General features: G+C 39.6%; 1 protein-coding gene across 1 annotated transcript; it reads left to right on the top strand.

Annotated features, from left to right (window-relative positions):
• The first annotated feature begins 19,998 nt into the window (after nucleotides 1–19,998).
• On the top strand, nucleotides 19,999–20,805 carry LOC138090189 (rhombotin-2). Its single transcript, XM_068985683.1, has one exon. It carries the CDS (start codon nucleotides 19,999–20,001, stop codon nucleotides 20,473–20,475), a length of 477 nt encoding a protein of 158 aa, XP_068841784.1. The 3' UTR covers nucleotides 20,476–20,805.
• The last annotated feature ends 597 nt before the right edge of the window (nucleotides 20,806–21,402 follow it).

Genomic DNA, 21,402 nt, shown 5'->3' on the forward strand with positions numbered 1-21,402 from the left:
AACTCCCTTCAAGATTACTCTCTACCCAGCAATGTTATCACTCAGAAATGGAAGAGAGATAAAAGTTTCCCAGGCAAGCAAAAGCCACTAGATCAGCCTTACAAGAGATGTTAAAGGGACTTCTTTATGCTGAAAGAAAGGGAGCTAATTAGTAAAAAGAACATACATGAAAGGATACATCTCACTGGAAAGGTAAATATATAGTAAAGGTTGTGAGTTAATCACTTATAAATCTTGTATGAATTTTAAGAGACAAAATTAGTAACAGCAACAATGATTACAATAATTACTTAAAGGATACTCAGAACAAACAGATGCAATATGCAATATTAAAAACATAAATGTGAGATGATAGAGTAATGCTGATTTTTTACAATGGAAACAAACTTAAGTTATCAACTTAAAATAGACTATTATGTGTAAGTTGTTGTACGTAAGCATCAGATAGCCAAAAAACAAACACCCATAGTAAATACACAAAAAATAAAGAGAGAGGAAACTTAAGCATACCATAAAAGAAACTCATCAAACCACAAAAGAAAATATACCAGGGATAAGAGAGAGAGTAGTAAGCAATAGCTTCAGTTCAGTTCAGTTCAGTTGCTCAGTCGTGTCCGACTCCATATAGCTTAGCTTAACACTTTTTTAAGTTAACTGTTTTAGAGCTTTTAGGTTCAGGACAAAATTGAAGGGAATGTCCAGAGATTTCTCATATACCCACAGCCCCAATAAAAGCATGGTCTCGTTTGTTGTAATTGATGAACCTACACTGACACATCGTAATCTCCAAAAGTTACAGTTTACATGAAGATTCACTGTTGGTTTGCAGATGTTGTCAATTTCGACAGACATAAGACATGCCTCTGTCATTACGGTGTCATACAGGGCATTTTTATCTCCCTAAAATTTCTCAGTGCTCTGCCTGTTAGCCCCTCCTCCCACCCAAGCACTGGCAACCACTGATGTGTTCATTGTCTCCAAATTCTAGAACCAATTTTTTAAAATTATGAATGATTTTACTATGAATTAAAATGAATCAAAAGACTGCCTAAATAATTAAAATACGGTTCTTCTAATATTTGATAGTATTCAGACATGTTGTTAACATCATTGAAACTTTGTGTGTGACTGAGTCCTGTACATAATTATTCTGTGTAAAAATATCTATGTATCATTATGGTTTACAGGTTTGTGATTTTCAGTAGATAATCTCTGTCATTATTGTTTTCTTACTGCTGGACTGTTTTTGTAATTGATTACTGAAGAAACAGCAGGATATATATACTGCCTTTGATACTACTCATGAAGAAAACAGAGAAAAAATACAATAAAAGAGAAGCCAAGAGAAATTATAACCACAGAATCAAGGGTAATAAAATTATATTGAAAACTGTTCTCTCAATAAATTTAAAATATTGGCGTAATTGGTTACATGTATGTTTCCATAAATGTATATAATCAACTTAGACTCAGTTAAATGTTTGTTGTTGTTGTTCAGTTGCTAAGTTGTAAATCATGTATATTCAATTAGGGCTTAATATCCAGATTATATAAAGAAGGCGTACAACTTAATATCCAAGAACACACAATGTGATTAAAGCATGGGCAGAGAACCTGAGCATTCTTCCAAAGAAGATAAACAGACGGCCAGCATGAAAAATGGCCCATATCACTAACCATCATGGAAATGCAAATCAAAACCACTATGAGATATCGCTTTATATGTTTCAGAATGGCCATTATCAAAAAGACAAAAAAATGTGATTGGTGAGGATGTGAAGAAGAAAGATACCTCATTCACTGTTAATGGGATTATAAGTTGGTGTAGCTATGATGGAAAACAGTAGGGATGTTCCTCAGGAAAATAAAAATAGAACTACCATATGATCCAGCATTTCCACTTTTGTGTATTTACTAGAAAAAATTAAGAATGCTAGAAAAGATATATGCACCTTGTGTCCATTGCAGCATTATTTGATCTAGTCTTTAAGCAACCTAGTGAAAAAAAGAAAGTGAAAGTGAAAGTCACTCAGTTGTGTCCCACTCTTTGCGACCCCATGGACTTTTCCAGGAATTCTCCAGGCTAGGGTACTGGAGTGGGTAGCCTTTCCCTTCTCCAGGGGATCTTCCCAACACAGGAATCAAACCCAGGTTTCCCACATTGCAGGTGGATTCTTTACCAGCTGAGCCACACGGGAACCCCAAGAATACCAGAATGGGTAGCCTGTCCCTTCTCCAGTGAATCCTCCTGACCCAGTTGAACCAGGCAAAGTCTTTACCAGCTGAGCTATCAGGGAAGCCCAAACGTCCATCAGCAGATGAATGGAACTGGTATAGGTATAAAATGGAGTATTACTCAGCCATAAAAAGTGAAATATTGCTGTCTGTGGCAACATGGATGGACCTATGCAAAGTGAAATATTATAGAAAGACAGACTCTGATTTCACGTATGTGTGGAATCCAAAAAACAAAACAAGTGAACAAACAAAACAAAACAGAAACAGTCTCAGAGATACAGAGAAAAACCCAGGGTTGCCAGAAGGAAGGGAATGGAGGAGATGGGCAAAACAGGTGGAGGGGATTAGGAGGTACACATTTTCACTTACAAATGGGTCATGGTGATACAATGTACAACATATGGAACATAGTCAATAATATTGTAATGAATCTGTATTATGACATGGTAACTAGACATGTTCATTATTTCATAGTGTATATAATTTATAAATTATAAAAATAATGTGTACAATATAATTGCTATGTTGTACACCTGAAACTAGTAATATCATAAATTAACATACTTCAATAAAAGCTCAAGAGGGACTGTCTACTAGTCAACAACAAATGCAGCTATGAGAATGAGCCCTTATAAGCCCAAAGCCCATCCCCTATGAATTCATGGCCTGATGGGTGTAAAAATAAAGAGCTGGATTGTAAAAATAAAATAAAATAAGTGAGAAGGAAGATGAAAAATGAAGAATGACCAGAGGCTTGGGGAAATTATTTCATTGTTTGGAGAAGAATAATGAGGAAGTGAGTAGTATAATTCCTGGGATTGTATCGCTATTTTAAGAAGTAACACAAACAGATTTAATAATCTCTAATATCTTTTAATTTCATCACTAAGGAGAATGATCTTTCTACTGGAAAGGATTGCTATTAGAACAGAGCAATTTTACCTGTTTAAACCCACAGTTTCTAATAAATTTCCTCCTAAAAAAAAAAAAAAACAACACACAACCAGAAAGACCATGCAGTACATTACAGCAATTTTCAAATATCTGAGAGATTACTCTGTGGAAGAAGAATTAGAATTTTTCTTTCTAACCCCGGAAACAAATCAGGATCACATGGAGGGCGTTATGGGAAAACTTAATGACTCACAAATAGTTGCCTTCTTATCCCAGCTGACCTCACTGCCTGAGACGAGACAAGCAGCAGAAGGGCACCCTGTGAGTCAATATCTAGAGGCCAAGAATGAGAAATGATCACATTCTACACACATTTCCCACTTGAATCACCACGAGAAGATAATAGCAGGAGGATGGTACAAATGACTGATTATCCTTGGGAGATCACAAAGAAGAAGAAAGCCCATCTCCACCTGCAGCATGTTCCTCATTTCTAAGGACAAGCTTAGATTCTTACCTCTTTAATTCATCTTCACTCCTGGTCTCCGCACAACTTAATGCAGTAGTTTCCTGATTCATCTTGACACTTTTTTTTACTTGTCTTTAGGAAACTTCAGGAAGTTATTTGTGTGTATTTCTATCTAGGGAATGAAAAACTCGTTGATAACAGGGAAGACGGCTAATTGAAATATGTGCACTCTCCGATACCTAGCCTAAAGACAGTTATGCTTGGGGTGCTCAAAAAATATTTGTTGGTTTAAGGAAAGAATGATGCCTTTGCCCTGAAGACTCAGTAAGACTCAGAGGAAATAACTAATCATCCTGACTCTTTGTAACCCCTATGGACTGTAGCCTGCCAGGCTCCTCTGTCCATGAGATTTTCCAGGCAAGAATCCTGAAGTGGGTTGCCATTTTCTCCTCCAGGGGATTTTCCTGACCAGGGATTAAAGCTGACTTTCCTGTGTCACCCGCATGGCAGACTCTTTACCCACTGAGCCACTGGGGAAAGCCCAATATAAAAGGCAAAGGTGCCGTAAAATCATTTAGAGCAGGCCCCAAATTTGGAACATTTCATTATTTAATTTCTCATCATTTTTGATGGTCTCTTAGTACTATGAGAAATGTCAGGAAAGATACTCAGCCAAGCTCTTCATGTGTTCCAATGTACAACGGACCTAAAGCCAATAGAGTACAAGACAAGGGGCACAGTGCAAACTTATATAACCATGAGGTAGTTACGGGAACGTCTGAGAACTTTGCCTCTTGGTTATCTAAGACACGGGGTCAGGGCAGTCCCCGTTTGTTGCAGAGAGTGCTGAAGTCTCCCGTATTCACTTTCCTCTTCTTCATTAGTAACAGGACCCTGTACTTTTCCCTGGATCCTTGGCCACCTTCCTAAAGGCTTCATTTCTCAGCTTTCCTTATTGCCATGTGACTGCGTTCCCTCTAGAGAGATGCAAGTGGGGTGTTTTGCAAGTGTCTTTAGAGGGATCAGTGCTCCCTCCCTCCAGTCTTCCTCTTTGCTGAAGGGCATTTGGACCATGAGTTGAGATGGATGCTGTCGTGGAAAGTCCCAGGTTCCTTGGGCTCTTGGAGTCACCATATGAATCCTGGGCTGCTGACGGTTCTTAATCAGAGAGAGAAGTAACCTGGTATCTTTTTCCTCCTGTCTTTTACAGCTTAGTCTAATCTTAACAGGTATACCAGTACTTCCTGAAACAGTGACGTATACAGATGAGGGAGCCATGTGAGTGTAGCTGTGACAGAGGATATTTTTGTAGACAGAGTGAGTCAATTTTGCATTTAGGTAGTGATTGAATTTTGCTTAGTGTTAACTTCTTTTTTATCGGCTATCTTGTAAAATCTTTTAAGCGTGCCAGCATGGCACCCCACTCCAGTATTCTTGCCTGGAAAATCCCATAGACGGAGGAGCCTGGTGGGCTACAGTCCATGGGGTTGCTAACAGTCGAACATGACTGAGCGACTTCACTTTGACTTTTCACTTTCATGCTTTGGAGAAGGAAATGGCAACCCACTCCAGTGTTCTTGCCTGGATAATCCCAGGGATGGGGGAGCCTGGTGGGCTGCCGTCTATGGGGTTGCACAGAGTCAGACAAGACTGACGCGACTTAGCAGCAGCAGCAGCAGCAAATGTTTAACCTTCAGAATTTCTGCAAATAGCTATTTTGAGAAGCACTTGAGTGACGAAGAATAATCCTTGTGCTCACTCTGTGTTTCCTTCTGCTGGGCTTCTGTCATACATTTAAACCTTGCCTTGGGAGCACAGGGTCATGGTTGTCCTCAGACTTGATGTAATAAAGGTTGCTCTTAATGTTCTCATTGTGACCAAGCTAGAGCTTTGAAATAAAAATATGAAGCAAGTCCCAGCCTCTGTATGACTGTAATGTATTGTGAAACACTAATATACTATAGTGGTGATTATACGGTAATTTTTCCCGACCTGATTTCCCATCTCTGTGAAATACTTTTATTGGAGCCCACATAGCTCTCCTGAGTATTAGAAACTTGGGTAGCCGTAAATCTAAACTGTTGTTCAAGAAGAGTCATGAGATTCCTTTTGTCGTTGTTGTTGTTTACGCGCTAAGTTGTGTCCGACTCTTTAGGACCCCATCGCTGTGGCCCGCCAGGCTACTCACTCTGTCCATGGGATTTCCCAGGTAAGAATACTGGAGTGGGTTGCCATGCCCTCCTCCAGGCAACCTTCCCAACCCAGGGATCAAACCCACATGTCTTGCATTACAGGCAGATTCTTTACCACTGAGCTACCTGGGAAGCCCAACAAGTGAGTTTTTCTGGGGCTCTCATTTTTAACATTCCAAGAAACCTTTCCATCTAGGGGCTTTCTTTTTCCTTTTTAATTCTAAAAGAGAACTATTTTTTTTCATTATTTCTTCCGTACTTCCTCCTTTTCATTTCTTATTTCTGTGGTTTTAGAGAAGACTCTTGAGAGTCCCTTGGACTGCAAGGAGATCAAACAGTCCATCCTAAAGTCAGTCTTGAATATTCATTGGAAGGACTGATGCTGAAGCTGAAACTCCAATACTTTGGCCACCTGATGCAAAGAACTGACTCATTGGAAGAGACCCTGATGCTAAAAGAGTGAAGGCCAGGGGAGAAGGGGACGACAGAGGATGAGATGGTTGGATGGCATCATCAACTCAGTGGACATGAGTTTGAGTAAGCTCTGGGAGTTGGTGATGGACAGGGAGGCCTGGCGTACTGCAGTCCACGGGGTTGAAAAGAGTTGGACACGACTGAGTGAATGACCTGAAGATTCCTATTATTCGTATGTGAGTACCACTATATCTATTCTTATCTTTTAGCTTTTAATTTATATATATTTTTCCTTTGTCTTTTTCTCCTTTGTTCTAGGAGATTTCTTCAACCTAGAATTTTAATTCATTCAACTGTATCCATTCTGCTATTTCATCCATCTGATGTGATTTCTTTTTTTTTTTTTTTTCAACTTTTGTATTTTTTAAGCCAGCCATTTCTGCTTGGTTCTCTCAGCCTCTGCTTATTCTTGTTTCAAGTTGCTAATATCATCCCTATTTTCTTTCAGGATACTTATCTGTCTAACTTTGAATGCTTGATCCATCTCTTCTATTATTTCTGTTCTCAGTCGTGTCTGACTCTTTTCGACCTCATGGGTTATACAGTCCACAAAATTCTCCAGACCAGAATACTGGAGTGAGTAGCTTTTCCCTTCTCCAGGGGATCTTTCCAACCCAGGGATCGAACCCAGGTCTCCCATATTTCAGGCATATTCTTTACCATCTGGGAAGCCCAGGAATACTGGAGTGGGTAGCCTATCTCTTCTCCAGCAGATCTTCCCGACCCAGGAATTGAACTGGCGTCTCCTGCATTGCAGGTGGATTCTTTACCAACAGAGCTATCAGGGAAGCCCCTTTTCTGTTCCAACGAAGCCTATATACTGTCCTCTATTGAAATACCTGTGCTCTTCAGCATTCTGTTATTTCTCCCTGGAGGACAGCAGCTCTTCTGATAGGGGAAGCGTAAGGGAGGAGACCAAATTCCACTCACTGTGAGTCACAGTAAGCCAAGTAAGGCACGAAGTGAGCACTAAGAAATGAGACTCCTTTACCTGTACACGTCACACACTAGAGAATCATACTGAAGCTTTGGAGAGCCCTTTAAGGAAGGTGAGAATTGAGGGCTAGGATGGAGTCATTTTTATCTTTTCCTTTGGCTCATGCATCTTGAAATATTTTGTAGTAGAAGAAATTGACAAAAACATTAAAGGAGTTGAAAATTATTAAAGAGAGTTCACAGATATGATTCCGTGGCAGGACTTTTTTTTTTTTTTAAGGAAACTTAGAACTTTATTGGATTATAAAAGTTGATGTATATTCATTGTAGACATTTTGGAAGTCATGAATAACCCAAAGACCAAATAAACCACTATCTGTAATTCTACCACTCATTATAGTTAACATTTTGTTGTGACTTGTTCTAGCCTCTTTATCTGAAAATACATGTTAATCCAGATTATCAACTGGGCTCAGCTACCTTTACAGCAAGAGCTGGTTAAATCGGACACAAGCAGCAATACCACGTCTGTAAAGACTTCCACCTGCCCTTACCACCCAGGCCCAGACACGAATTCTCAGATACCTTAGGGGTTACTTTCTTGTGTTTTATCTGTTTCTTTACCTCTGTGTCCACATCTGCTGGCTAATGGTTCTACCTATAGTATTTACTTGCAAAGCCAAAGCTTCTGTAGGCTTTTGTAAAAAAGTGACTCAAATTCAATTACTTTATGACTTTATTTTGTTTATTGGGAAATTGGAGGATATTCACTTGAACAGCACCTCTATCCATCTTTTTGACTTCTCTTTTCCTAAGACTCCTTCTCTGGAATAATAAATATCTCATATGTATCTTTCACAGTATTGTCCCCCCCATATTTAGTCTCCTCTTTTGCTTTGAGTATTTTCTAAATAAATGCAATTCCTTTCCTAAAAATGATGAGTATAATTTTAGTTTCTTTAAACCTTTATATATAGTTATCATTTAAGCCAAAATGTTTGAACTCATACCTTATACAGTCTTATAACCTTCTTTATCAACTATATTGTGAAATTTTTCCTCATAGTTACATATTACTCCACAGCATCAGCTGTAGTGGTTGTTTAGTGTTATTACTCGGATGGTCCATCATCTAGCTATCTAATTACCTATTCTTAGAAATGAACTACTTTTTAATTTTGATCATTAGAATAAGCACCACAACACACACTCTTGTAGATATAAAAGGAAATGAGGTGGAAACTTTACTGACTTCAAAGAAAGCTTGAGGATTCAGATCTTAAGGGTTACATAAGAGGGAAGGTTGGATGGCTTCACCGACTCAATGGACATGAGTTTGAGCAAGCTCCAGGAGTTGGTGATGGACAGGGAAGCCTGGCGTGCTGCAGTTCATGGGGTCACAAAGAGTCAGACACAACTGAGTGACTGAACTGAACTGAAGAGAGAAGAGTTATAGATTTGAGTGAAAGGCTATGCCTTGTTTTAAGATTTTAGCTACCTATTTCCAAACTACCCTCCACAAAGTTTTGACCACGATTACTAGTGAGTCAAAGCAGTGCCTCTTTTTCTGAGCCTTTATTACTACTGTGTGTTGGTTTTGTCAGTTTCCCAATCTCTTAGGCAATTAAGGTATTCCATTTCTTTTTTTTTTTTAATTTTTTAATTTAATTTTAAAATCTTTAATTCTTACATGTGTTCTCAAACATTAACCCCCCTCCCACTATTCCATTTCTAAAGTGCATTATTTCTCATGTTACAAGTGAAGCTAAACCTTTTCCATATATTTTTTACTACTTCAACTTTCCTTTTATAAATTATTTGTTTATAATTTGTTAAATTTTTATACTTGGATGTTTTTAATTTTCCCATTTGTCTATTACCTTAAATTATTTTTCTATGTACAAAGTTTTATTTTGTATCCACTTAAAAAAATCTTGTCTGTAGTAGAATTTTCCCTTAAGATACATCTTTAGACCTCTCATATCAGAGATATTTGCCTATATTTTCATGTAGTTCTGTTATGTTTTTATTTTTAATGTTTAATATTTAATCCATATGGACTTTGCTCTGGTGAATGACATGAGGCAGGAATATAACTTATATTTTGAGATAGTTGCCTTATTAATAATTCCAGTTTTCCATGTCTTGAAATACCATGTTAATTACTGTCAAATTCTTACAAAAACTTGTGCTTTTTCAAGGGCTCTGTGTTTAGTTTCTGGATCTATGTCTTTATCCCTGTACCATATCAATTATTTTTTAAAATAATTTTTAATACCACTTATATTTTGTTCTGGAGCTGAACACTCTTCTTTTTCTACTTCAATAAATTCTGTTGATCAGTCTCATGACATTTTAATTATTTCATCAAATTAAAAAAAGAATGCCATTGAAACTCTGATTGAAATTACATTAAATTTGCCTTCTAATTCAGAGATAATTAACATCTCCACAGTATTAAATCATCTTTTAAACAAAAATTGAGCGATAATTAATGTCTCCATGATATTAAATCCTTTTTTAAATAAAATTTTCATTATTTATTTTTTCAAGCATTTTTTGTATCCCCCCCAAATGTTTAAATGTTCTAATTTGTTCCTAGATGACTTGTTGCTATTGTGAATGGTACTTTCCCTTACTATATTCACTTGGTAGTTACTCAGATAAAGAACGTAACTAATTTACGACTATTTGCAGTTTTACTTGACACGAAATAATATCTCCAATTAGCTTTGATAACTATTTTGGTCAAGCAGGAGATGGCAAGAGTGAGCACCGACATTTTAAGAAATGCTGAACAGAAGAAATGGAATAGCCCTCATAGTCAGCAAAAGAGTCTGAAATGCAGTACTTGAGTGCAGTCTCAAAAATGACAGAATGATCTTGACCCGTTTCCAAGGCAAACCATTCAACGTCACAGTAATCCAAGTCTGTGCCCTAACCACTGATGCCAAAGAAGCTGAAGTTGAACAGCTCTGTGAAGACCTACAAGACCTTCTAGAACTAACACTGAAAAAAAGTGTCCTTTTCATCACAGGGGATTGGAATGCAGATGTAGGAAGTCAAGAGATACCTGGAATAACAGGCAAGTTGGCCTTGGAATACAAAATGAAGTAGGACAAAGGCCAATAGAGTTTTGTCAAGAAAACACACTGGTCATAACAAACACCATTTTCCAACAACACAAGAGATGATTCTCACATGAACATCACTAGATGGTCAATACTGAAATTGATTATATTCTTTGATTGATTATATTTTGTTTGTTTTTTTTAAATTTAAATTTGTTTATTTTAATTGGAGGCTAATTACTTTACAATATTGTATTGGTTTTGCCATACATCAACATGAATCCACCGTGGGTGTACACGTGTTCCCCATCCTGAACCCCCCTCCCATCTCCCTCCCCGTACCATCCCTCTGGGTCGTCCCAGTGCACCAGCCCCAGCATCCTGTATCCTGCATCAAACCTGGACTGGTGATTAGTTTCTTATATGATATTATATATGTTTCAATGCCATTCTCCCAAATCATCCCACCCTCTCCCTCTCCCACAGAGTCCAAAAGACCGTTCTATACATCTGTGTCTCTTTTGCTGTCTCGCATACAGGGTTATCATTACCATCTTTCTAAATTCCATATATATGCGTTAGTATACTGTATTGGTGTTTTCCTTTCTGGCTTACTTCACTCTGTATAATAGGCTCCAGTTTCATCCACCTCATTAGAACTGATTCAAATGTATTCTTTTTAATGACTGAGTAATACTCCATTGTGTATACGTACCACAGCTTTCTTATCCATTCATCTGCTGATGGACATCTAGGTTGTTTTCATGTCCTGGCTATTATAAACAGTGCTGCGATGAACATTGGGGTACACGTGTCTCTTTCAATTCTGGTTTCCTCAGTGTGTATGCCCAGCAGTGGGACTGCTGGGTCATAAGGCAGTTTTAGTTCCAGTTTTTTAAGGAATCTCCACACTGTTCTCCATAGTAGCTGTACTAGTTTGCATTCCCACCAACAGTGTAAGAGGGTTCCCTTTTCTCCACACCCTCTCCAGCATTTATTGCTTGTAGACTTTTGGATAGCAGCCATTCTGACTGACATGAAATGGTACCTCATTGCAGTTTTGATTTGCATTTCTCTGATAATGAGTGATGTTGAGCATCTTTTCATGTGTTTGTTAGCCATCTGTATGTCTTCTTTGGAGAAATTCTATTTAGTTCTTTGGCCCATTTTTTGATTGGGTCTTTTATTTTTCTGGAATTGAGCTGCAGGAGTTGCTTGTATATTTTTGAGATTAGTTGTTTGTCAGTTGCTTCATTTGCTATTATTTTCTCCCATTCAGAAGGCTGTCTTTTCACGTTGCTTATAGTTTCCTTTGTTGTGTAGAAGCTTTTAATTTTAATTAGGTCCCATTTGTTTACTTTTGCTTTTATTTCCAGTATTCTGGGAGGTGGGTCATAGAGGGTCCTGCTGTGATTTATGTCAGAGAGTGTTTTGCCTATGTTCTCCTCTAGGAGTTTTATAGTTTCTGGTCTTACATTTAGATCTTTAATCCATTTTGAGTTTATTTTTGTGTATGGTGTTAGAAAGTGTTCTAGTTTCATTCTTTTACAAGTGGTTGACCAGTTTTCCCAGCACCATTTGTTAAAGAGATTGTCTTTAATCCTTTGTATATTCTTGCCTCTTTTGTCAAAGATAAGGTGTCCATAGGTGCGTGGATTTATCTCTGGACTTTCTATTTTGTTCCATTGATCTATATTTCCGTCTTTGTGCCAGTACCATACTGTCTTGATGACTGTGGCTTTGTAGTAGAGCCTGAAGTCAGACAGATTGATTCCTCCAGTTCCATTCTTCTTTCTCAAGATTGCTTTGAATATTTGAGTTTTTTTTGTATTTCCATACAAATTGTGAAATTATTTGTTCTAGCTCTGTGGAAAAATACCGTTGGTAGCTTGATAGGGATTGCATTGAATCTATAGATTGCTTTGGGGTGGTATACTCATTTTCACTATATTGATTCTTCCAATCCATGTACATGGTATATTTCTCCATCTATTAGTGTCCTCTTTGATTTCTTTCACCAATGTTTTATAGTTTTCTATATATAGGTCTTTAGTTTCTTTAGGTAGATATAGTCCTAAGTATTTTATTCTTTTCATTGCAATGGTGAATGGAATTGTTTCCTTAATTTTTCTTTCTATTTTCTCATTATTAGTATATAGGAATGCAAGGGATTTCTGTGGGTTGATTTTATATCTTGCAACTTTACTATATTCATTGATTAACTCTAGTAATTTTCTGGTGGAGCCTTTAGGGTTTTCTATGTAGAGGATCATGTCATCTGCAAACGGTGAGAGTTTTACTTCTTCTTTTCCAATTTGGATTCCTTTTATTTCTTTTTCTGCTCTGATTGCTGTGGCCAAAACGTCCAAAACTATGTTGAATAGTAGTGGTGAGAGTGGGCACCCTTGTCTTCTTCCTGACTTTAGGGGAAATGCTTTCAATTTTTCACCATTGAGGATAATGTTTGCTGTGGGTTTGTCATATATAGCTTTTATTATGTTGAGGTATGTTCCTTCTATTCCTGCTTTCTGGTTTTTTTTTTTTTTTTATCATAAATGAATGTTGAATTTTGTCAAAGGCTTTCTCTGCATCTATTGAGATAATCATATGGCTTTTATTTTTCAACTTGTTAATGTGGTTTATTACATTGATTGATTTGAGGATATTGAAGAATCCTTGCATCCCTGGGATAAAGCCCACTTGGTCATGGTGTATGATCTTTTTAATGTGTTGTTGGATTCTGATTGCTAGAATTTTGTTAAGGATTTTTGCATCTATGTTCGTCAGTGATATTGGCCTATAGTTTTATTTTTTGTGGCATCTTTGTCAGATTTTGGTATTAGGGTGATGGTGGCCTCATAGAATGAGTTTGGAAGTTTACCTCCCTCTGCAATTTTCTGGAAGAGTTTGAGCTCTTCTCTAAATTTTGTTTGTGTTAGCTCTTCTCTAAATTTTTGGTAGAATTCAGCTGTGAAGCCGTCTGGACCTGGGCTTTTGTTTGCTGGAAGATTTCTGATTACAGTTTCAATTTCCGTGCTTGTGATGGGTCTGTTAAGATTTTCTATTTCCTCCTGGTTCAGTTTTGGAGAGTTGTTGTTTTCTAAGAATTTGTCCATTTCTTCCACGTTTTCCATTTTATTGGCATATAATTGCTGATAGTCTCTTACGATCCTTTGTATTTCTGTGTTGTCTGTTATCTTTCCATTTTCATTTCTAATTTTATTGATTTGATTTCTCTCCCTTTGTTTCTTGATGAATCTGGCTAATGGTTTGTCAATTTTATTTATCCTTTCAAATAACCAGCTTTTGGCTTTGTTGATTTTTGCTATGGTCTCTTTTGTTTCTTTTGCATTTATTTCTGCCCTAATTTTTAAGATTTCTTTTCTTCTACTAACCCTGGAGTTCTTCATGTCTTACTTATCTAGTTGCTTTAGGTGTAGAGTTAGGTTATTTATTTGACTTTTTTCTTGTTTCTTGAGATATGCCTGCATTGCTATGAACTTTCCCCTTAGCACTGCTTTTACAATGTCTCACAGGTTTTGGGTTGTTGTGTTTTCATTTTTATTCATTTCTATGCATATTTTTATTTCTTTTTTTATTTCTTTTGTGATTTGTTGGTTATTCAGCAGCGTGTTGTTCAGCCTCCATGTGTTGGAATTTTTAATAGTTTTTCTCCTGTAATTGAGATCTAATCTTACTGCATTGTGGTCAGAAAAGATGCTTGGAATGATTTCAATTTTTTTGAATTTACCAAGGGGAGATTTATGGCCCAGGATGTGATCTATCCTGGTGAAGGTTCGTGTGCGCTTGAGAAAAAGGTGAAATTAATTATTTGGGGTGAAATGTCCTATAGATATCAATTAGGTCTAACTGGTTTACTGTATCATTTAAAGTTTGTGTTTCCTTGTTAATTTTCTGTTTAGTTGATCTATCCATAGGTATGAGTGGGGTATTAAAGTCTCCCACTATTATTGTGTTACTGTTAATTTCCCCTTTCATATTTGTTAGCATTTGCCTTACATACTGCGGTGCTCCTATGTTGGGTGCATATATATTTATAATTGTTATATCTTCTTCTTGGATTGATCCTTTGATCATTATGTAGTGGCCTTCTTTCTCTCTTTTCACAGCCTTTGTTTTAAAGTCTATTTTATCTGATATGAGTATAGCTACTCCTGCTTTCTTTTGGTCTCTATTTGCATGGAATATCTTTTCCAGCCTTTTACTTTCAGTCTGTATGTATCCCTTGTTTTGAGGTGTGTCTCTTGTAGACAGCATATATAGGGGTCTTATTTTTGTATCCATACACCCAGTCTTTGTCTTTTGGTTGGGGCATTCAACCCATTTACATTTAAGGTAATTATTGATAAGTATGATCCTGTTGCCATTTACTTTATTGTTTTTGGTTCGAGTTTATACACACTTTATGTGTTTCCTGTCTACAGACGATCCTTTAGCATTTGTTGGAGAGCTGGTTTGGTGGTGCTGAATTCTCTCAGCTTTTGCTTCTCTGTAAAGCTTTTGATTTCTTCTTCATATTTGAATGAGATTCTTGCTGGGTACAGTACTCTGGGCTGTAGGTTATTTTCTTTCATCACTTTAAGTATATCCTGCCATTCCCTCCTGGCCTGAAGTTTCTATTGAAAGATCAACTGTTATCCTTACTGGAATACCCTTGTGTGTTATTTGTTGTTTTTCCCTTGCTGCTTTTAATATTTGTTCTTTGTGTTTGATCTTTGTTAGTTTGATTAATAAGTGTCTTGGGGTATTTTGCCTTGGGTTTATCCTGTTTGGAACTCTCTGGGTTTCTTGGACTTGGGTGATTATTTCCTTTCCCATTTTAGGGAAGTTTTCAACTATTATCTCCTCAAGTATTTTCTCATGGTCTTTCTTTTTGTCTTCTTCTTCTGGGACTCCTATGATTCAAAATTTGGAGCTTTTAATATTGTCCTGGAGGTCTCTGAGATTGTCCTCATTTCTTTTAATTCATTTTTCTTTTTTCCTCTCTGATTCATTTATTTCTACCATTCTATCTTCTATTTCACTAATCCTATCTTCTGCCTCTGTTATTCTACTATTTGTTGCCTCCAGAGTGTTTTTGATCTCATTTATTGCATTATTCATTATATATGGACTCTTTTTTATTTCTTCTAGAAAGAAAGAAAGTGAAGTCGCTCAGTCATGTCTGACTCTTTGCGACCCTGTGGACTGTAGCCTACCAGGCTTCTCTGTCCATGGAATTCTCCAGGCAAGAGTACTGGAGTGGGTTGCCATTTCCTTCTCCAGACGATCTTCCCAACCCAGGGATCAAACCCAGGTCTCCTGCATTGCTGGCAGACACTTTAACCTCTGAGCCACCACGGAAGTCTTATTTCTTCTAGGTCCTTGTTAAACCTTTCTTGCATCTTCTCAATCCTTGTCTCCAGGCTATTTATCTGTGATTCCATTTTGATTTCAAGATTTTGGATCATTTTCACTATCATTATTTGAAATTCTTTATCAGATAGATTCCCTATCTCTTCCTCTTTTGTTTGGTTTGATGGGCATTTATCCTGTTCCTTTATCTTCTGGGTATTCCTCTGTCTCTTCATCTTGTTTATATTGCTGAGTTTGGGGTGGTCTTTCTGTATTCTGGCAGTTTTTGGAATTCTCTTTATTGTGGAGTTTCCTCACTGTGGGTGGGGTTGTATCAGTGGCTTGTCAAGGTTTCTTGGTTAGGGAAGCTTGTGTCAGTGTTCTGGTAGGTGGAGCTGGATTTCTTCTCTCCGGAGTGCAATGACATCTCCAGTAATGAGTTATGAGATGTCAATGGTTTTGGAGTAACTTTGGGCAGCCTGTATATTGGAGCTCATGGCCGTGTTCCTGTGTTGCTGGAGAATTTGTGTGGTATGTCTTGCTCTGGAACTTGTTGGCCCTTGGGTGGTACTTGATTTCAGTGTAGGTATGGAGGCGTTTGATGAGCTCCTGTCAATTAATGTTCCCTGGAGTCAGGAGTTCTCTGGTGTTCTCAGGATTTGGACTTAAGCCTCCTGCTTCTTGTTTTCAGGCTTATTTTTACAGTAGTCTCAAGACTTCTCCTTCTATACAGCACCGTTGATAAAACATCTAGGTTAAAGATGAAAAATTTCTCCACAGTGAGGGACACTCAGAGAGGTTCACAGAGTTACATGGAGAAGAGAAGAGGGAGGAGGGAGTTAGAGGTGACCCGAATGAGATGAGGTAGAATCAAAAGAGGAGAGAGCAAGCTAGCCAGTAATCACTTCCTTATGTGCGCTCCACAGTCTGGACCACTCAGAGATGTTCAATGAGTTATACAGAGAAGAGAAGAGGGAGGAAGGAGACAGAGGTGGCCAGGAGGATAAAAGGGGGGAATCAAAAGGAGAGAGACAGATCCAGCCAGTAATCAGTTCCCTAAGTGTTCTCCACTGTCCGGAACACACTGGTGATCACAGAGTTGGGTAGAGAACAGAAAGGGGAGGAAGGAGACAGAGGTGACCTGGTGGAGAAAAAGGAGATTCCAAAGGGGGAGAGAGCATTCAACCCAGTAATCTTGCTCCCAGGTAAAAATGCATACTGAAGATTGGGTTCTCAAAGGTACAAAATTGATAACAAATACCAAAAAGCAAAGATTAAAAATCTAGAGTAAAGGTTGGGTTTTCAAAAATACAATATTAAAGAAAAGAAGAAGAAGAAAAAAAAGACAAAGTCACAAAAATTATTAAAATATATATATGTATATATGAAGTTTGCTTTAAAAAATAGGATCTTTTTTTTTGCAAAGCAATAGTAGGTTATAAAAATGAAAATTAAAGGAGTAATAGAGGACTTAACAATTTAAAAAATTTAAACAAAATAGATGATCATAAAAATAGTAAAAATATATCTAGGACTTTCTCTGGTGGTGTTGTTGCAGTGTGGGGTCAGTTCACTTTCGGATAGTTCCTTGGTCCAGCTTATATTTTTCAAGATCTATAGGCCCCTTCCTGTGTAGTGGGTACTAATGACAGGGTTTTAATCTATTGCACCTGTCACTTCCAAGGTGGTTCCCTCTGTTTTAGCTTCTTCTGTTTGCTGGTGTCTTCAGTGTCTGATTTCTGCCCTGACACAAGGGGACAGTGGTGGACACTTTTTTTAGGTTCACTTGTTCAGTTGTGCTGTGGGGAGGGAGGGACACTGCAAACAAATAACACTGGTGTGTGCTTGCAGTGCCTCAGCCACACTGGGCCTGCCGCCGCTCACGGTGCATGTGCCCTCCTTTCCACACTGCTCAGGCTCTAGGTTGCTCCACCGGGAACAGTCTGAGGGCGGCCCTGGGCTACATGCACCTCCCAGGTCTAAGCTGCTTAGGTTCAGGCACTTGGGTAGTCCTCAGAGGCGGTTGGGCCTGCGTTTTGTGCCCTTCCCAGGTCCAAGCAGCTCAGGTGATGAGGTGTTTGGTGAGCATGGTCACTGAGACTTATTGCCTCACCAGTCCCTGCCACTTGGTTTTCTGGGTGTACAACCGGCGCACCTTCTCAGGCAGATGTTGACCATCCAGAACCCCAAGAAGTCTTAGTTAGCAAAGAAGCCTGCTTGCAGTTTGGTAGATAATGTCTCTCTGGGGCTGCTATTGCCCCCTTCCAGCTCTGGCTGCCTGTCACTGAAGGGGGATGGTCTGCAGCGGGCTAGTTCTGTTCAGTCCTTTGTTCCGTGTGCAAGCCTGGCGGAGTCTTAGGTTAGGGCTTTGTGCTTGGTAGCTATCCCACAGTCTTGTTTGCTAGCCCAAGTTAGTTCACTCAGATTGCCCTTGGGGCATTCAGGCCCGGTCCTTACTCTAAGCAATGCAGCCCGCGCCTCCCTGCCCAGCCCCTGCTTGCTAGTGGCAGGTGCAGGCATCTGCGCTGCTTCTCTGCTGGGGAAGTTACCTCTGGGCTCGTAATCTGTGGGGTTTAATTATTTATTTATTTTTCCTCCCTGTTACGTTGCCCTCTGTGCTTCCAAGGCTCGCCACGGACTTGGCAGTGAGAGTGTTTCCTGGTGTTTGGAAACTTCTCTCTTTTTAAGACTCCCTTCCCAGGACAGAGCTCTGTCCCTACCTCTTTTGTCTCTTTTTTTGTCTTTTATATTTTTTCCTACCTCCTTTCGAAGACAATGGGCTGCTTTTCTGGGTGCCTGATGTCCTCTGCCGGCATTCAGAAGTTGTTTTGTGGAATTTACTCAGTGTTTAAATGTTCTGTTGATGAATTTGTGGGGGAGAAAGTGGTCTCCCTGTCCTATTCCTCCACCATCTTAGGACTGCCCCCTGATTGTTGTTTTTTTAAAAAAAAATATTGATTATATTATTTGCAATCAAAGGTGGAGAAGCTTTATACAGTCAGCAAAAACAAGACAGGGAGCTGACTGTGGCTCAGATCATGAACTCATTACCAAATTCAGACTGAAATTGAAGAAAGTAGGGAAAACCACTACACCATTCAGGTATGACCTAAATCAAATCCCTTATGATTATACAGTGGAAGTGAGAAATAGATTTAAGGGACTAGATCTGATAGATAGAGTACCTGATGAACTATGGAATGAGGTTCATGACATTGTACAGGAGACAGGGATCAAGACCATCCCCATGGAAAAGAAATGCAAAAAAGCAAAATGGCTGTCTGGAGAGGCCTTACAAATAGCTGTGAAAAGAAGAGAAGCAAAAAGCAAAGGAGAAAAGGAAAGATATAAGCGTCTGAAAGCAGAGTTCCAAAGAATAGCAAGAAGAGATAAGAAAGCCTTCCTCAGTGATCAATGCAAAGACATAGAGGAAAACAACAGAATGGGAAAGACTAGAGATCTCTTCAAGAAAATGAGATACCAAGGGAACATTTCATGCAAAGATGGGCTCGATAAAGGACAGAAATGGTCTGGACCTAACAGAAGCAGAAGATATTAAGAAGAGGCGGCAAGAACACACAGAAGAACTATACAAAAAAGATCTTCAAGACCAAGATAATCACAATGGTGTGATCACTCACCTAGAGCCAGACATCCTGGAATGTGAAGTCAAGTGGGCCTTAGAAAGCATCACTACGAACAAAGCCAGTGGAGGTGATGGAATTCCAGTTGAGCTGTTTCAAATCCTGAAAGATGATGCTGTGAAAGTGCTGCACTCAATATGCCAGCAAATTTGGAAAAGTCAGCAGTGGCCACAGGACTGGAAAAGGTCAGTTTTCATTCCAATCCCAAAGAAAGGCAATGCCAAAGAATGCTCAAACTACTGCGCAATTGTACTCATCTCACACGCTAGTAGAGTAATGCTCAAAATTCTCCAAGCCAGGCTTCTGCAATATGTGAACCGTGAACTTCCAGATGTTCAAGCTGGTTTTAGAAAAGGCGGAGGAACTAGAGATCAAATTGCTAACATCTGCTGGATCATCAAAAAAGCAAGACAGTTCTAGAAAAACATCTATTTCTGCTTTATTGACTATGCCAAAGCCTTTGACTGTGGATCACAATAAACTGTAGAAAATTCTGAAAGAGGTGGGAATACCAGACCACCTGACCTGCCTCTTGAGAAATCTGTATGCAGCTCAGGAAGCAACAGTTAGAACTGCACATGGGGAAGAGGCGCAGGAGCTGCGGCGGCGGCGGCGGCGGCGGCGGTGGCGCCCGAGCACCCGAGGGGGTCCGAGCCCCAGCAGCCGGCCAGCCCCGCGCCACAAAGGGAGCGCCCCCGCCGCCTGGCACGCCACCTCCCTCCCCAATGTCCTCGGCCATCGAGAGGAAGAGCCTGGACCCATCTGAGGAGCCGGTGGACGAGGTGCTGCAGATGCCCCCGTCCCTGCTGACATGCGGAGGCTGCCAGCAGAACATCGGGGACCGCTACTTCCTGAAGGCCATCGACCAGTACTGGCACGAGGACTGCCTCAGCTGTGACCTCTGCGGGTGCCGGCTGGGCGAGGTGGGCCGGCGCCTCTACTACAAGCTGGGCCGGAAGCTCTGCCGCCGAGACTATCTCAGGCTTTTCGGCCAAGATGGTCTCTGTGCATCCTGTGACAAGCGGATCCGTGCCTACGAGATGACGATGCGGGTGAAGGACAAAGTGTATCACCTGGAATGTTTCAAGTGTGCCGCCTGTCAGAAGCATTTCTGTGTGGGTGACAGATACCTCCTCATCAACTCCGACATAGTGTGCGAACAGGACATCTACGAGTGGACTAAAATCAATGGGATGATATAGGCCAGGGGCCCCAGCATCTCGGGGAGGAGACTCACTGAAAAGCCCCTGTCTCTGTGGGGTCTTACGCTCTTGGGCATTCTGGGGATTTGAGGGTGGGCTGAGGCATTTCTTAGGGGATGGTAGACCCTAACTGGGCACCGAGAACCAAGACACAGCATCCAAGTGGCACGATGCAAGAGGGCAAAACTTAAATGTCACAAAATGACTGGCCTTGGGGGAGAACTTAGGGACAGTGGTCCCAGCCTCTGGGTAATAACTGACATGATTAGCCGAGGAGAGAGTCGTGGGGGGCTGCAGTGCCGTCATAATGGGACTTCCATCTACAGAGAGGGACATGTTCTGCCCAGACTTGTTATGTCTTTGACCCTTGAAAACTGGAGATGTGCAATTGATTTATTTTCTCCCTGGTTTTTATGACAACCCTGTTCCAGCCACTGTCCTCCGCACGAGAGAAGGACAGAGATGAAGAGTGGCCATCCTCTTCTTGGCCACCTTCCCAAGGCCTTCAGCTTTGGACCCAAGGGATACTGCATGGAGACAACATTTTAGTTGAGAATGAAAATTGCGACTTTTAACCAAACAATTATTTAAAGCGATGCTGATGAATCACTGTTTTTAGACACCTTAGTTTTGAAGTGAGGAGTTCCACAGATTGTTTCTATACAAATGTAAATCTAAAAAAAAAAAAGTTGTTCAACTATTTTATTATCTTAGATTATATCAAAGTATTTGTTGTGTGTAGTTTGAAAAAAACCTCTGCGGAAAATAAAAATGACTGACAAAAAAAAAAAAAAAAAAGAACTGCACATGGAACAACAGACTGGTTCCAAATAGGAAAAGTAGTACGTTAAGGCTGTATATCGTCACCCTGCTTATTTAACTTCTGTGCAGAGTACATCATGAGAAACGCTGGACTGGAAGAAACAC

Source organism: Capricornis sumatraensis, chromosome 14 (genome assembly GCF_032405125.1).
Source record: "Capricornis sumatraensis isolate serow.1 chromosome 14, serow.2, whole genome shotgun sequence".
In the NCBI taxonomy this organism is placed as follows: Eukaryota; Metazoa; Chordata; class Mammalia; order Artiodactyla; family Bovidae; genus Capricornis; species Capricornis sumatraensis.

Bases quoted from the DNA above. Each gene is read 5' to 3' on its own strand.
- LOC138090189 (XM_068985683.1), top strand. From the start codon at position 19,999: ATGTCCTCGGCCATCGAGAGGAAGAGCCTGGACCCATCTGAGGAGCCG.